Source organism: Anarhichas minor, unplaced genomic scaffold, assembly GCF_050575085.1.
Source record: "Anarhichas minor isolate MPS153535 unplaced genomic scaffold, ASM5057508v1 ptg000087l, whole genome shotgun sequence".
Classification (NCBI taxonomy): Eukaryota; Metazoa; Chordata; class Actinopteri; order Perciformes; family Anarhichadidae; genus Anarhichas; species Anarhichas minor.
The window spans coordinates 2,455,330-2,470,374 of NW_027466533.1; the positions used below are offsets into that span (position 1 = coordinate 2,455,330).

The 15,045-nt window shown below is 45.4% G+C and overlaps 1 protein-coding gene across 1 annotated transcript; it reads left to right on the forward strand.

Annotated features, from left to right (window-relative positions):
- The first annotated feature begins 810 nt into the window (after positions 1-810).
- zic5 (Zic family zinc finger 5) lies at positions 811-3,797 on the forward strand. The gene is made up of 2 exons (XM_076081896.1): positions 811-1,896; positions 3,337-3,797. Exons 1-2 carry the CDS (start codon positions 846-848, stop codon positions 3,795-3,797), a joined length of 1,512 nt encoding a protein of 503 aa, XP_075938011.1. The 5' UTR covers positions 811-845.
- The last annotated feature ends 11,248 nt before the right edge of the window (positions 3,798-15,045 follow it).

A 15,045-nucleotide genomic window follows, 5' to 3' on the forward strand; every position in this document is an offset into this window, starting at 1 on the left:
CCAATCACCATTTTCCGGTATTTTATCGGTTTGTATAATTTAGACATGCAATAACTTTCCACAGGTTCGGTTTTGTAATTTATGTTTTCCTGACAAATCATGTGAAGTCTTAGGAGCTTTTTTCTAAATCCTTCTCGATAACTAAAAATAATAATAATATTCACACGCTTAATAAATATACTTTGCGCCCTCACCGTTGTCCTCTCTACACACCTATACACCGGTCACATACATCTCTCCACCAGCAGCGGGCTTCTCTCTCTCTCTCTCTCTCTCTCTCTCTCTCTCTCTCTCTCTCTCTCTCTCTCTCTATTTCAACGGCAACATCGAATCAATAGTAAAGACACTTTACCAGAGATAAACTGGGCTGTATTTGTCACATAAAAACTGACATCTCGGTCATTCACATGCGCCGGTAAAACACGGAGAGAGCAGCGCAAAAAAAAAAAAGAGAAGAAAAAGAAAAACAACAACACAGATCTGCTGGTAACTTTGTGAGTACAACTTTTTGGAGTCAACAGCGATAAAGAGAGTGAGGGGGCGGAACCCTGCTGAGCCCCTGCGCTGAACGACAGCCAATCGCTTCGTTCTCCTAACTGCCAGTCACCAAAATCCGTCCAATACCCGCGGTGCCATTTCTAAACTGTATTCCCCACTGTGTCCTCCAACTGTTGTATGTTCTGCCAATCGCTTGAGGACAGAGTGGGAAAAGGGAGCAAGCAGAGTTAGAAGCCGGACAAAAGAACTTATAGAGCCCCTTATATACATATTTTCCTAATGTTTTAGAGAGCGTGGCGGGGTGAGAAACAATCGCGGTGAGCGCGGATGGACTTGTCAGTGTAGTTATGGAGCCCCCTTTAAGCAAGAGGAATCCGGCGTTAAGATTAGCGGATTTGGCAGCGACTCAACCCCTTCCTCATCAGAATATGACAGGCTTCCCGGGGCTAGGGGGGCATCACCCTCTCTCCCACCATGCCCACCTCCACCCTGGGGAGCTGGGCAACGACCCCGGAGTGGCACTCACTCCATTTGGACCAGAGCACATGGCACAGACAAACGCTCTCAAACTTAGCCCGTCTCATCACATTCAGAGCCACCACGAAGCCCAGACCGCGGCGTCCTTCACTTCTGCCCAGACCACAGTCGGTTTCCCCGTGGCTCACCCCCACTCAGGCTACTCAAGCAGCAGGGACTTCATCCTCAGGAGAGAACTCTCAGCCTCTGCTATGCATGCACTTGGCGACCAGCATAGTTCCGCCTCCTCCCCTCATCACCATGGCATGTTCATCTCCCCAACAGGTGCTTACGGGCACGCGGAGAGCGGGGCCCATTCCCTCTTCACTGGACTCCACGACCAGGCGTCTCCAGGTGCCCACCACCACCACCACCATGCCCTCAACGGGCAGATGCGCCTGGGTATACCGGGGGACATCTACGGCAGGCCGGAGCACTTCGGCCACAGGCCGGAGCACTATGGACCGTCTTCCCTCCATAGCTACAACTCCATGAACCTCAATGTGAACATCGCGTCTGCTCCTCACGGAGCGGCAGGGGCGTTTTTGAGGTACATGCGGCAGCCCATCAAGCAGGAGCTGATCTGCAAGTGGATCGACCAGGACCAGAGTCAGAAGAAGCCCTGCTCGAAGACTTACAGCACCATGCACGAGCTGGTCAACCACGTCACGGTGGAGCACGTCGGGGGACCGGAGCAGAGCTCCCACGTCTGCTTCTGGGAGGAATGTCCGCGGGAAGGGAAGGCTTTCAAGGCGAAGTACAAACTGATAAATCACATCCGAGTTCACACCGGGGAGAAGCCATTCCCGTGTCCTTTCCCGGGCTGTGGGAAAGTGTTCGCGCGATCGGAGAATTTAAAGATTCACAAGAGGACGCACACAGGTCAGTACTTCTACATTGTGTCATCTGGGGGGCTGGTGGAAATCATTATTATCATCATTAGAATCTACTCTCGTGTTGGTCTTCATATCTTAAACGGATGGTGAGTGGGACTGTGCGTAAATGCGCACAAAGCGGGGGGAAAGTTGTATTCAGTGACGCCTTCGCACCCTCAGTTTTTCATTTCCTTTCTTTAAATGTAAACTTTTGTACTACTCGGCCAGACGCCGGCGGTAGCCGTGAGGAGGATTAAGGGCATATGATTTGTAAAACGTGCTTACGTATACGTGCAGGACAGCACTGGAACACGCGTAAATGTAATTATCCTCAGGCGTGGGACGTTTACGCCAGTTTATGTAGTGACGAGTGTGTGTGTGTGTGTGCGTAGGTGTGTGTGTGTGTGTGTGTGTGTGTGTGTGTGTGTGTGTGTGTGTGTGTGTGCGCACGGTATGCGATATCTACATATTAAGATATTTATTTAGTTGCATGCATCTGAGTTACTGTGAACCAACAGTGCTATAGGCTACAGACGCTGCACTCAAGAACAATTGCCAAAAACAAGTGCGTCGAGGTGAATTGTTGGCCAGAGTTGCACGGTGCTTAAAAGTTCAAGACAGCGAGTAACGGCACGCTTGCTTTCTACAACATTCGAACCTCACGAAATGCTCTTTTTGAGAGTTGTTGTTGTTTTTGTCGTCGTCATTACACAGATAGAGATGGTGTTTTGGCTAATGTGGCTCTATTTTTTTGGCCTCACACACCCACCAACGACAAGCCTCCACACCTCACAGAACGATGCAAAATCCCCAGGGAAATACATGAGTCATCTACCAAAAATATAGAAGTCACGAGGAAGTCAGAGCTACACCTTCTTACCGCGTGTCATTTTGAGAACACACTGCCCTCCAACATGTAACTTAATAAAAGAAAGAGAAATGCATGTTTCCCATTTGAGAGTGACAGTGTGTGTGTGTGTGTGTGTGTGTGTGTGTGTGTGTGTGTGTGTGTGTATAGGTGTGTGTGTGTGTGTGTGTGTGTGTGTCGAGTTGCGACCAGAGTCCATCACGGTATACATAAACGTCTCCTGGTGGTCTCCTTAGTGTCTCCCCATCTCTACCCCCTCCCCACATACACACACATGCATGTAACCAGAAGGCCTAAAGGCATGTTACACGTGTTCACACTGGAAAATGCTTTGGAACAAGTGGGTGTGCAGCAGTGGTGGCTACTGCTGCTGCATCAGATCCCCCCCCCCCCCCCCCCCCTCCAGTGGAGCAGAAATCCCCCTGCATGTTTGGATTTAATTTAGGTGGTATATGGCGAAATGAATCTGCAGCTCTAACCTTTGTGAGAAAATGTTTTAAACACCCCCTCGTAGAGACTCGTCCACTGCGTTCTTTGCACGTGACTGCATTCTGCTTTCTCATTTTTGAACCCCCCCAGGAGAGAAACCCTTCAAGTGCGAGTTCGAAGGCTGTGACAGAAAATTCGCTAACAGCAGTGACCGGAAGAAGCACTCCCACGTCCACACCAGCGACAAGCCGTACTACTGCAAGGTCCGCGGCTGCGACAAGTCCTACACGCACCCGAGCTCGCTGCGGAAGCACATGAAGGTGCATTGCAAGTCCCCGCCGCCCCCCACCACCACCAACAACAACAACACCACCAACATCCCCTACATATCCTCCACGAACCCGCTCGGGGACCCTCTGTCTCCCAACTCAGAGCCGCACAGGAACCGAGCCTCCGTGAACCTCTCCCCTCAGGTCACCAACCTCAACGAGTGGTACGTGTGCCAGGGGAGCGGCGGACCCCACCACCTCCACACCCCCTCCAGCGACGTGCCAACGTCGGACGAGGACGAGGACTCTTTCAGAAACTCAGACCCGAGGACAATGCTCTGATGCCCCCCCCGTTTTTGACCACGTGACTGTCAGACATTTCATCTATGTGACCCGTTACAGTGTGTAGATCCACGTCGGGATATTGATCACGTTACTCAACCACGCAGATAATTCACTATTATCTGTCTAACTACACAAGGGAGAAGTTCTCCCGAGGTGACCCCTGACCTTTCCTGAAATGTAGATCAAAGCTGTCAAAATAAAACAACTGACATTAGAACTGAAATTTAAAGTCTTATTTTGAAAGGACCAACAACTTTAAAGGGAGCCAATTTCTGAATAGAACTTTCCAGCAATTATTATTATTATTATTACAAGAGCAATATGCAGCGTTTAATCAACTGTGTGGCTTTAGACTCAACTGGTGTGCTGAAATGCCATGTTTCACGTGACCTCCCATCACCCCCCCAAGCAGTTTAATAACTCGCCTGCTATCAATCATTGTCATATTCCGTTTGACGTTTAAGGAAAACAAATGGTACTGGTCGTAGCCCAGATAATGGCAACATAGCAAATGTTGATGGACACAATTTAGAAGATGCGGTTTTTCTTTTTATTCCATTTTTTTAAGATGTGGTACAAACTTTGATAAACCAATAAGGACAACAAAAAAGAGGAGGCAAACATCTGAGTGTCTTAAGGGTTTCTCATTTACCTTTTCAGATTTATACAATACATGTGTTTGGATGGAATTTTGTAATATTTAAGAACTATTTAAGACTATATTTTATGCAAAAGTACACAAGTGTTATGCTCGTTAAAGAGTACGAGTAAGTCCCTTGAGACCCTAAATGTCTACACTGACAGGCTTTGGCCCTGTAGGATTTGTATATATGTAATTGTACTGATGCTTGTGAATGTTGTGTAGTTTTTAATTACAAGAAGAAAAAAAATAATGTTGTTTTGTACATTGTAATTTATTTGTTGGTATCAATGTTGTACTGGAACTACAGGAACACCAAAGAATAATAATATCAGTTTTGGTGATGCATAGTAGCCTACCCTGCTGATGTTTTTTTTTCAATTTCATTTTATTTTTCTGTTGTTTTATTTTTAATTTCTTATTGTGTTCTGTAAAAGAAGAAACATTTACTTGAATAGGCTGTGTAATGTGAAAAGTCCCTTTCTCGCATGCCTTTTGTGGTCTTTCTCTTTGAGGTGCATGGTGCCGTTGTACATGATGGATAAAAAAAAGAAAAAGAAAAGATGAACCAGCTATGATTGTGCAGACCCTTGATGTTCAAAATTTTTATTTGCAATATAAATTTCATGCTAAAAAAAATAATAAAAAAACAGGACATATACAGTCAATATTTAACAAGTGTCAACTTATTATGCGTAATGAGACTGAATACACGGAAATTCAGCTGGTATAATGACCTTTTTGAATGTTAAATGTAAATAAGAGTCAACAAAACATTAATGCCATTCTCAAATGACATGAAAAATTAGAAGTGTTCACCTTCTATCCAGATATTTCTATGAAATATTCGCTCAGAGGGGGAAAAAAGGCCCAACGGGCCCAAGGAGGCTGGTATAAACTAATCACTGAGCTAATGGGGAAACTTATAGCCCCCTTATGGCGCTACCTCTGAAAGGCGGCGACGGCACAAAGCGAGGCCGAGGCATGAATCATTCATGGTGAAAATAAAAAAGATAAAAAAGCTATCTTGACAACACAGGGCCTTGTATAGTAGTGTATAAAACAAGTCCCCCCTCCTCCCCTCTCTCTCTTATTTCCTCCATTAAAACGCACAATCTCACTTTCAAAGAGTTGCCCGTCCAGTTCCATAGAATTGAAGAAAAAAAATTTGACCAGCGCGAGTCCTGCACCACTTCAAAGGCTTCAGCTTCTGGAGAGGGGAAGGGGCCGGGCCGCTTTGACGAGTCTTCATGGCGCGTTAGGATTTCTATGCTGAGACGCTCACGTTTGAATGTGTCTGGTTGCAACAAAAAAAAAAAAAAAAAAACGCTAACTGCCTCTAAATGAACCGTAAGCAGATAGCTCAGGGTGCACCCTCTCTCCAGTGTTGGCACGAACACACCGGTGGGCAGGTAGATGACGCACGAGCCGCAATTTGCCTGCTTAGAATTTGACAAATCCAAATGAGGGGAAAACACACACACACACACACACACACACACACACACACACACACACACACACACACACACACACACACACACACACACACACACACACACACACACACACACACACACAGGGGAAATGATTCTGAGCTTCAACACTGCATCAATTAAGACACTTGACTCAGGTCAACCTGGAAGATGCTGGGACTGTGGCCATAAAATGCAAACACTCGATCAGCACATAATGCAAATAATCTGAAATGTTACGCGCGTTTCGCAGAAAAAAAACCTCCCACTTCAGCAGCATTAGGAGGCTTCTTTTTTAAAAGGTGACAACTGTAGGTTTGTTTAGCTGTATTCATGGCGCTTTATCAATTTTATAGCTGTCCTCTATAAGCATTTCTAAAAAGAACACTTCATCTGCTGCTTCATTCAATGTAGGAAGCACTTGAGGGCCTCCTCTCGCTTTGTGCGCGGACGTTTTTATAGGGCTCAGGCCCCCCCCCCCCCCCCCAAAAAAAGCGTATAGCCCGCTCTTGTAGCTCCTGTTTGGAAACAAGAGCTCCATGAATGTTGCAAAATAAACACGGTGAAAAGCAGTTCCTCTGGTATTAAAAAAAGGAGAGAGGAGACTTAATAAAAAACAAGGAGTGAAGCGGTCACCCTTCAGTGAGAAACGCTTTGAAGTAGAACTTATTATCTGAGGAATAGTTTTTGGTTGTCCCAACGACGAGGCTGAATGAGGAAAGGCGCTCCCTTTGTCAGCGATTTGTTCTCCTTTAGTGGGATGCCCGTGGAAATCACTTACATGGGCCACCTTAACATACTGCCTGCAAATCAGTAACCGGCGGAGTCAGACATGCAGACGCCACTTCGGATGGGGGGGGGGGGGGGACAAAGCGAGAAGTCGCAGTGAAAACGCCGCTGCTGCTTTTCCTCAATCGCGGGGTTGAACGATAATTTCTCAGACGAGCGTGGAACCAAAACAAATGCCGTCTTGTCAGACTTTACAAGCATTATCCACCTCCTGAATGCTGTCAGCACAATGCGCTTGTGAAGTGATCTTTTTTTTGGGGGGGGGGGTCACAAAAGTTAAGAGGCTCTGGTTATTTAGGAGGGAAACCAACAACAACAAAAATCACATATTTAGGGTAATTTGATCACCTGCGCGAGAGGTCAATGTGCTCAGCTCACCTTGGAGGCAACATTTAAGTATTTTAAAGTCTTTGCCGAATTTTGTTTTTGTTTTTGTATGAGGTTTATTTTTATGTGAACCAGAAAGCAGGTGTGAAGAAGCAACCAGCATCCCTCCACTCCAACACCACCACCACATCACATCGGCACAGAAATCTAATACAGCAGAACAGCAGCACCTTGTGACAGCTTCGGATGGTTTTTATTTTTATTTTTTAGCTCAGTTACTAAATGAAAATCTGACATCTCTTCTCTGAGAAGTGAATATTAAGAAGTGGGCGAGGACCCCTGGAAATAAAGAAGAAATAGTAAGAGAATGCAGATTTGCCATATTCAGTCAAATTAGAGCCCGATAAGGTGAGAACTATGTTGAAAACTATGTTGAAATATAGGGCATGGTGTTTCGGGGGGGGGGGGACGGACGGACTAAGTTGACCCTCTTTTTTATGTTGCCTAATGTGGGTAATTAAAATACAGATTTTATTGCTGCTCTTCACCTCTCCCTCTAAATACACTGTAAATCCCCCCAAAACGGAGGGCTTTAATGCATCATCTGTGCACCGTTAAACTTTGCTGTGAAGCTAAGCAGCCTATAATGATCAGAACAAAAAATGATTACACACGCTACAAATAACGTCATATAACTCTTACATGAGGGTGCGCGCGTGTCTCTGCCCCCCACAGAAGTGTAGGCCACACACCTGTTTGCCTGCCCAAGTTTAAACTTTATCTGAGTGAAAGTCTCCATCGTTCCCCTTCTCTCCTTCTTTCTTATAAACTCTCATTTTTAACGGCCACATTTTTGCTATCCGGGCATTCCGCCAGCGGGGCTTTCCGAGCTCCCTACCTGCCTATACTGTCTTTAACTTTTCATGATCGAGTCAGGAAACAACGCAGTCCGGTCGCTGCTGCTGCTGCACCTCTCCCCGGTTGCCTTTCGGAGCTGATTTTGATGTTCTTCTAGTGGAAACACGCGCATAGACTCGGCTTTTATTCTGAAGTTTTTCCAGCACGTGCACTGGCTCCACACAACTCGACAGCAAGTTAAAGCAGCGACTCAAAACGTTTGTATTTTTGAGGAAGGACTTCGTGGATTGCTGCAGCTAGGGGGGGAAACGCACAATTCCTTGTCCGGTTTTCCACTCGGACTGTCGGACGTCTGCAGGGGGAACATGTCGCTCCTCTCCAGCCTTCAGCGTCCGTGGTTTCACCTATTAGCCCCGATGTCTTTCCCCAAAAGGATTGCGGGAGTTAAACATCTGACAACGGGCGCACCGGGGGGTTACTCAACTGACCTGTACTTGGTTTTAGTTTTCATAGGAACTTCATTAAATCAATTACCCAGTGAGCACATCACGATTCTTGTATTTTCAAAGACAGAAATATTTTTTTTTTCTCCAGTGTCTTCTACAATTAAATATAATCATAACCCGCATAGAACGCCGTGTTGTGTAGGAAGATGGTTTATTCTTGCTCTGACATTTAGACAGTGTTGTTTCTCACCGTCTATCTCAAGATAAGTGGCGCTAAATTATAGAATACCAGCAGTCACAACAGCTTATCGTTTGTGAGACCTAGTTTCAAATAAGTTTCCCTTCATTTGTTTTGAAACGTTTTATTATATATATATATATATATATATATATATATATATATATATATATATAAATATATAAATAAGTCAAAGCATAACTGGAATAACCATCTTTGAATTAGTTTGTGTTTTAAATGTTTACAACAACAAAAAAGTGGAAAAACAAAAACGGAAATAAACAAATCAGTTGGAAAATTCCTAGAACTTAAGTTCCATAAGGCTGGCCTTTAGATGTGAAGCAAAATTATATTTTAAAACAATTTTTTTGTGTTAGATGGAATAAATAAATAAAAAATATATATATTTGAGGGTCCAAGTTGAATTATAAGTATATTTCTAATATTTAAGTAATTATTTAATTGTAACATTTTAAGTAAAAACACTTCCTGCTCCAAAATCCAAATGTAAAGACTTGACATATCTGATATGACGGATGAGAGTAACACAAGCTATAATAATAACATACTAACTACATCTTTCAGGGATGAGGTTCAGTGTTGTCATGTGCATCCTGGCTACTTTAAAGTCATGCACTGCTCTGCAGAAGAGCATGATTCATCACTCACAAACTGACATAATATCTGGTGGCTCAGTAACATCTGTGGGGGTAGAGACTTGGTTCCGGTCCAAAGCCCCATCCCAGGACTGGGAGCCACTCCAAGGCAGAAGGTGAGGAGAGCAAGGTCGTCCACGGACAACCGGCATGAGCCGGGCCCGGCTATACCTGGCCCTTATATAGCTCACCGGCCAGAAAATAAAAACTAAAGTGCAGATAAGCGCAAGCATGGTGCCCCAGTAGTCTCTGACTGAATGACAGGGCTTTCCTAAAAGCCTCTAAATGCAGGATGTAGGCTTCAGCGTACCTGGAACCTAGGCCTGACCGGGTGGAGGGAAATGGGGAACTATATTCTCGATCAAAGAGAAGCAGATGGACTTTTTAAGTGTCAGATATTTTTGATTTGTGCCAAGGGATGACACTGCTTACAAGGTACTTCAGACTGAACTAAAAGAAACGGCTTCATCTCTGGCACACGAAGAAATCAAACTCTGTTTTGTTCTTTTTTATATATATTTTAAAATAAGCATCTTGGCCGTTTTTTTTATGTATAGAGACAAATGAAAACCGGTATGATGAGCACCAGAAGCACTGCATTGATGCTTTTGAAGACAAGCTGACCTGAGGACAAAAATAACAGATTAAGGCCTCAGGGATTACTTTCACCACCGCGGACCCCCTAATCAAATTCAAATCCATGCATCTCCCTTCAATTCCAAACCTAACATATCTGAAAAACCTATCTATGATTGATCCAAAACGATTTCCAAAGCATAGTGCCAGTCCACCGTTTTAATCCACCCTTTTTTCTTTGCTTCCTCTTCCTTACCATCACTTTGTCCATTGTGTGGGTGAAGATTGGTATCAGTGTTTGTGCAGAACATCAGATGGCGGTCCCTGAGTGCATCTAGCTTGATTGCAGAAAAAGGTCAGCATTTAGAGTGGGGGGAAATCACAGCTGGGGAGGGGGGGGGGGGGGAGGAGAAAGGGTAGAGGGTTGGCGTCCAGGTGGAGAGAGGGAACATGAGCAGACAAGAAGCGGTCATCTGTGCCAACAGCAGATAAGGGTTTGACTCCTGCTCTGCCAACACCTGACCGTCTTCGCATATAGTTGTGTTCATCGTCGGCAAACTGGTGAAGTTGGTCACCAGTCGTCCTCGGCTTGTCTCACCGGAGCTCTAATCCAATGTGATAAGCCAGTGCACGAGCAGTAAAGTATCCGGTGCTGAGGCGCCGCTGCCTCCTCCTCCATGCAGCGCCGAGACCTCCGTCCGACTCCATGGAGGCGTCCGCGTTATTGCCAAACATCACAAGCCTCACGCCCATTCACTTCAACAGACTTGGGGTTTGGTAATGACAGATATGGCTCTGGATGGGCAGAAGGAAATGTGGTGTCTTGATGTTTCCAACTGACCAGGGATAAGCCAGAAAGGATATATGGCTGGATAGGCAATGAGATCGAGATATGGGGGTCTCCATCTGACCGACGGCTTCAAAGAGATGTGGTTTTGGTCCGCCGAGGCCCCGGATGAGGCTTAAGGCAAAAACGATTGAATACCGAGATGACCTATGGTATTATGGCATCCAGGAAACAGCTCTCCATCCACTTTGCCATCCCTTGCCTCGAGAGATGCTTGGCCCTCACTGGCGCCCAACAAATTCAGTATTAAGCCACAGAATGTGAAACATGTTGAATCAGAGAAACCGCAGGCCTCCACCTCATCTAAGGACATGAGCGGCACACTTATTACGCTGAGCTCTTTCCCTTGCTGTGGAGATACTGATGACAGCCATAATGTGTCTGGTTGTCCCACAGGACACTTAGCTCTAGACTGTCCCAATCACAAGACTAATTGTATAATTAGGCCAGCTCCGTCGGGGACGGGCACCTTTTGGCCCTTCCTAGACACTTGCCATTGTAAATGACAGCATATCTCACAAACCACAAAAGCTTATCCATCTTAGTGACACTAAGCATTGAGAGATGGTCATATTGTATTAACATGACTGATAGTCGGACCGAAATCGAATATGCTCCAACTAATTAATGTCCAGTGTCAACTTATCTGCATGCTTTTAGCATTACTTAATTTGTTTAAGACTATTTTTGAAAGGTTTCAAAGCAATTATTTGTATATACAATGTTTGCTGCCAGCAGATTATCATGCATTCCTTGGGAGGCTGCAGAAGTGAACCGGTCCTGAGGAGAAATACAACAGCCCCTCCCCTGCACAGACACGCAGAGTGCTTATTTCCCTACTTTAGCCCCTCCTTAGATTTTCAGCATCACCATGCACATCATTATCGTTGTCAAAAGTTGTGCGCGGAAGTATGAACTCTCGGTGATAGGGGCTGTGGCAGGCGCTGCCCGAGGGGGGAGCCAGGAAGAGGAGGCGGGGGTTACGCGCAGGTGTCGGTGCTTCAATTGTGACCGGCCGTGGCGAGGGTTCGGACAACTCTCCATCCAGGAGGGCCCCGTAGGTGCCCTCATTACGCGGTCCCCCGTAGCACCGAGCGGCGTGCGCATGTAGAGGAGAGGCGCGACTCCTTGCGCTCAAATATTACCTCTCCCACCTGGCCTCTGTCTGTCTGTCACAGCTCCTATAGGGAGGGCTCCCAATATGAATTATAATAAGCATAATAACAACCTCGTGGTTGCAGGAAAGCCGAAAGGGCTGTTGGCAATGGCGCATTATTAGAGCCAGTTATGCACGCATCAATTTTACGACGCCTCTGAGATGTCACATAAACTGAGAGCAATAAACTGAGTCATCACTTAAAATAAAAAAGTTCGTACACTAATCCTCCTCCGAGCTGGTGCCCTTTTTTAATTATGACTGTATCCGCTGCAACATTGGAACATTTCCTTATTTAAACCTCTGCAGCGCAATCATTGCTGTAGATGTCCGCATCATATTTAATGACGCATGCCCACGAAATACATAAACGAATGAAGTTTCTCCAAACTTCCCCGCTTCACACTGTGACCGAGATGCAAAGGGCAAGTGGTGCTTCATTAACCGTATCCCCATTTACTTTAGATCCCCCCTGAGTCTCAGAGAGAGCGGATTAATGTCAATTACCTGTCATTTTGAAACACAATATGTTATGTCGGCACGGGCTTTCTGCAACCACGTCGCCTTTTTTGTTTTTTTTACCCAGAAGCAGTTTCGCATTACGTAGGCTATCTGAGATTATTTTAATGGAAACAGAATACAACTTTATATGTCAGTTGTCATTTTAATTTATTTTATTATAATGATGTGTGATTATTTTGTTTTGTGAGCTGCAGTCTTTTAGTTTATAACTCATGTATGCCAGAAGTTGCACTGAACATCGTTTGTGAGGGAGAATGGGGGGGGGGGGGGATTAAAACTGAGGAATGAATGTTATCAGTCATTTTTATAGGCGCAGGCCCTAATCTTCTTAAAACCATTTAAACAAACGACTAATTAGGCACACTTTAAACGACCAAAAATGTAGTGTAATTGTTTCATATAAACCCCAATTAGCAGGCTGTGAGGATTACAACGAGCTTTAACTTTTAAACAAGAGAATGAACACAGACTAGTTGTGATTATTTCTCCTCGTGTTTCAATGATATACAAACTAATAACTGTCAGCAGCTCAGCGGACGTGATCCCCCCTCCTTTAGAGACCTAAAAGAATGGACGGCTATGCATGATGGCCGCACTAAACAAAAAGCCAGAGTAACATGGACAAAGAAAACAGCATCCAAGCTCGAGGACCAATGAGGGGTTTCTTTCACTTTTCAATCACTCCTGGTCGTGCCCGGGATTAAGAGAGGGCTCTTGACTCCCTCTTTCACACAAAACCAAGAGTGCTTGTCAGCAACTTGAAGGGGGAAAAAGGAAGAGAATAATACGTGAGTCCGGGGTTATCGTGTTTAATTGGATTAGATGGTGTCATGTTGAAGTCCGGAGCATGACAAACAACAGATAGACGGCAAGACGGCTGGGATATATATATATATATATGTACACGCACGCACGCACGCACGCACGCACGCGCACACACACACACACACACACACACACACACACACACACACACACACACACACACACACACACACACACACACACACACACACACACACACACACACACACACACACACACACACACACACACGGCTTCATCCTTGAGTTTGGAAAATGTTTAATCAAACCAAATGTTAAAGATGATGCGTTTGCTGTGTTTTCTTCTTCATTGAGATATGATATTACTGATAAATACTACATATAAATAGTGCATGTTTTGGTGTCTCTGCAATAAAAAGAAAAAGAAAACAAAGAGAAGTGGAACACGCTGAGGCTGAGAGCTGCGGCGCTGGAGAGGTTTATATTGTCGGGATTGTGTTGTTGGCTGTGTGCTGCGCTCATCTGTGCGTCAAGCAGCGGCAGCAATAACAAGGTGCGCGCAGCTGTGCGTGCAGGTGCGCGGCCTCCACCTGCTCAACGGAACAGAGAGGGGGAGAGGAGAAAAGAAAGGAGAGAGAAAAGAGAGGGGGGAGGAGGGAGAGAGAGAGGGTGCAGCTCAAAAAGCATTGGTTTTCGATGGGGCAGAGACATGCATGGGATAATCGCCCAAATTCACGTCGTGTCTTATCAACCTTTAAACGCGCAAAAGAGAGTTGGTGATATTGGCGAAACACATTACAGGTGAAAAGTTCACGAGGAACAGCGTCTATTCGATGGTCGGTTTTTAAAAAAAACTTGAAACTGTGAACCCTTCAGCTGACACGCCCTTCTCAAAGCGCCACATGAAAAGTTATCGAATGTCCCAAACAAAGTGATCTGGTGTTTCGCACCTCTTTGCTCTGAAACATCATCTGAGAATTACATTTTTTTTTTAAAGGAGGTTTGATGAAGCCATTGTGGAGAAGTTCATGGAGGATGCTGTTAATGCCGTCCAGGTAAACACGACCGAACAAAGAGAGCAGGACACTACATTTGCCTGAAAAGTTACGCTAAATATTTCTGCCTATAGTCAGAATTTGTTTCCAAGAGCGTTTCATCACGTTTTCAAGATGGAGACAAATATGGAACCCTCATCCATTTGTCCCTGGCTTCAAGTTCTACTGCCCAATTAGCAGTTAGAGGCAGGTTACCGTCTGTACGTCCGCAGACCTCCGCAGACACTTTATGAGGTGCCGTTACTTTTTTCCCCCTTCTTCTCTCCCTTGAAACTGTCTGCGTGGGTCACGTAAACTTTCTATTAGTCTGCCTTGTCTGGTGCGTTCAGGGACAACAAAGGACAACAAAACTAACAAACAAGACTCACGTGAGAGTGGTGCGGCTCCACAATTCAATTAAAGTGCGTATATTTGTGACAGGAATGTGCGCGACCAAATCGCATTTAGACATCCATCAATAGAATACAAATACACTCTGACATACACGACGGGTTGTTGTTTGTCCTCTCACACCAACGTGCAAATAATGCCGCCACAGGAAATAAAGTAGCTAGTGTAGATAGAAATAAAAAAGAATGAACTTGTGCTGCAGCGAAGTTGAAGACATGTGGAGGGAAACCTGAGAGGGAGACGCGACGACAGATGGACACTTGAGGTAACAAAACGGAAAAAAGTTGCAGAGACTTTTTCTGTCGGTCTGTAACGAGTCTCATTACCATGCCACCCCTCCTCCTCCCCGACACTCTTCCTCACTCCTGGCAACAGCAGACAAAGCGGGCGGGTTTTTAGTGGGGCCGGTCAAGCCTTTGATCTGAGCCCGTTAAGGAGAAGGGAGTCTCGAGGGAAGTCGGGCCAAGAGGAGGGCTAAGCAGGAA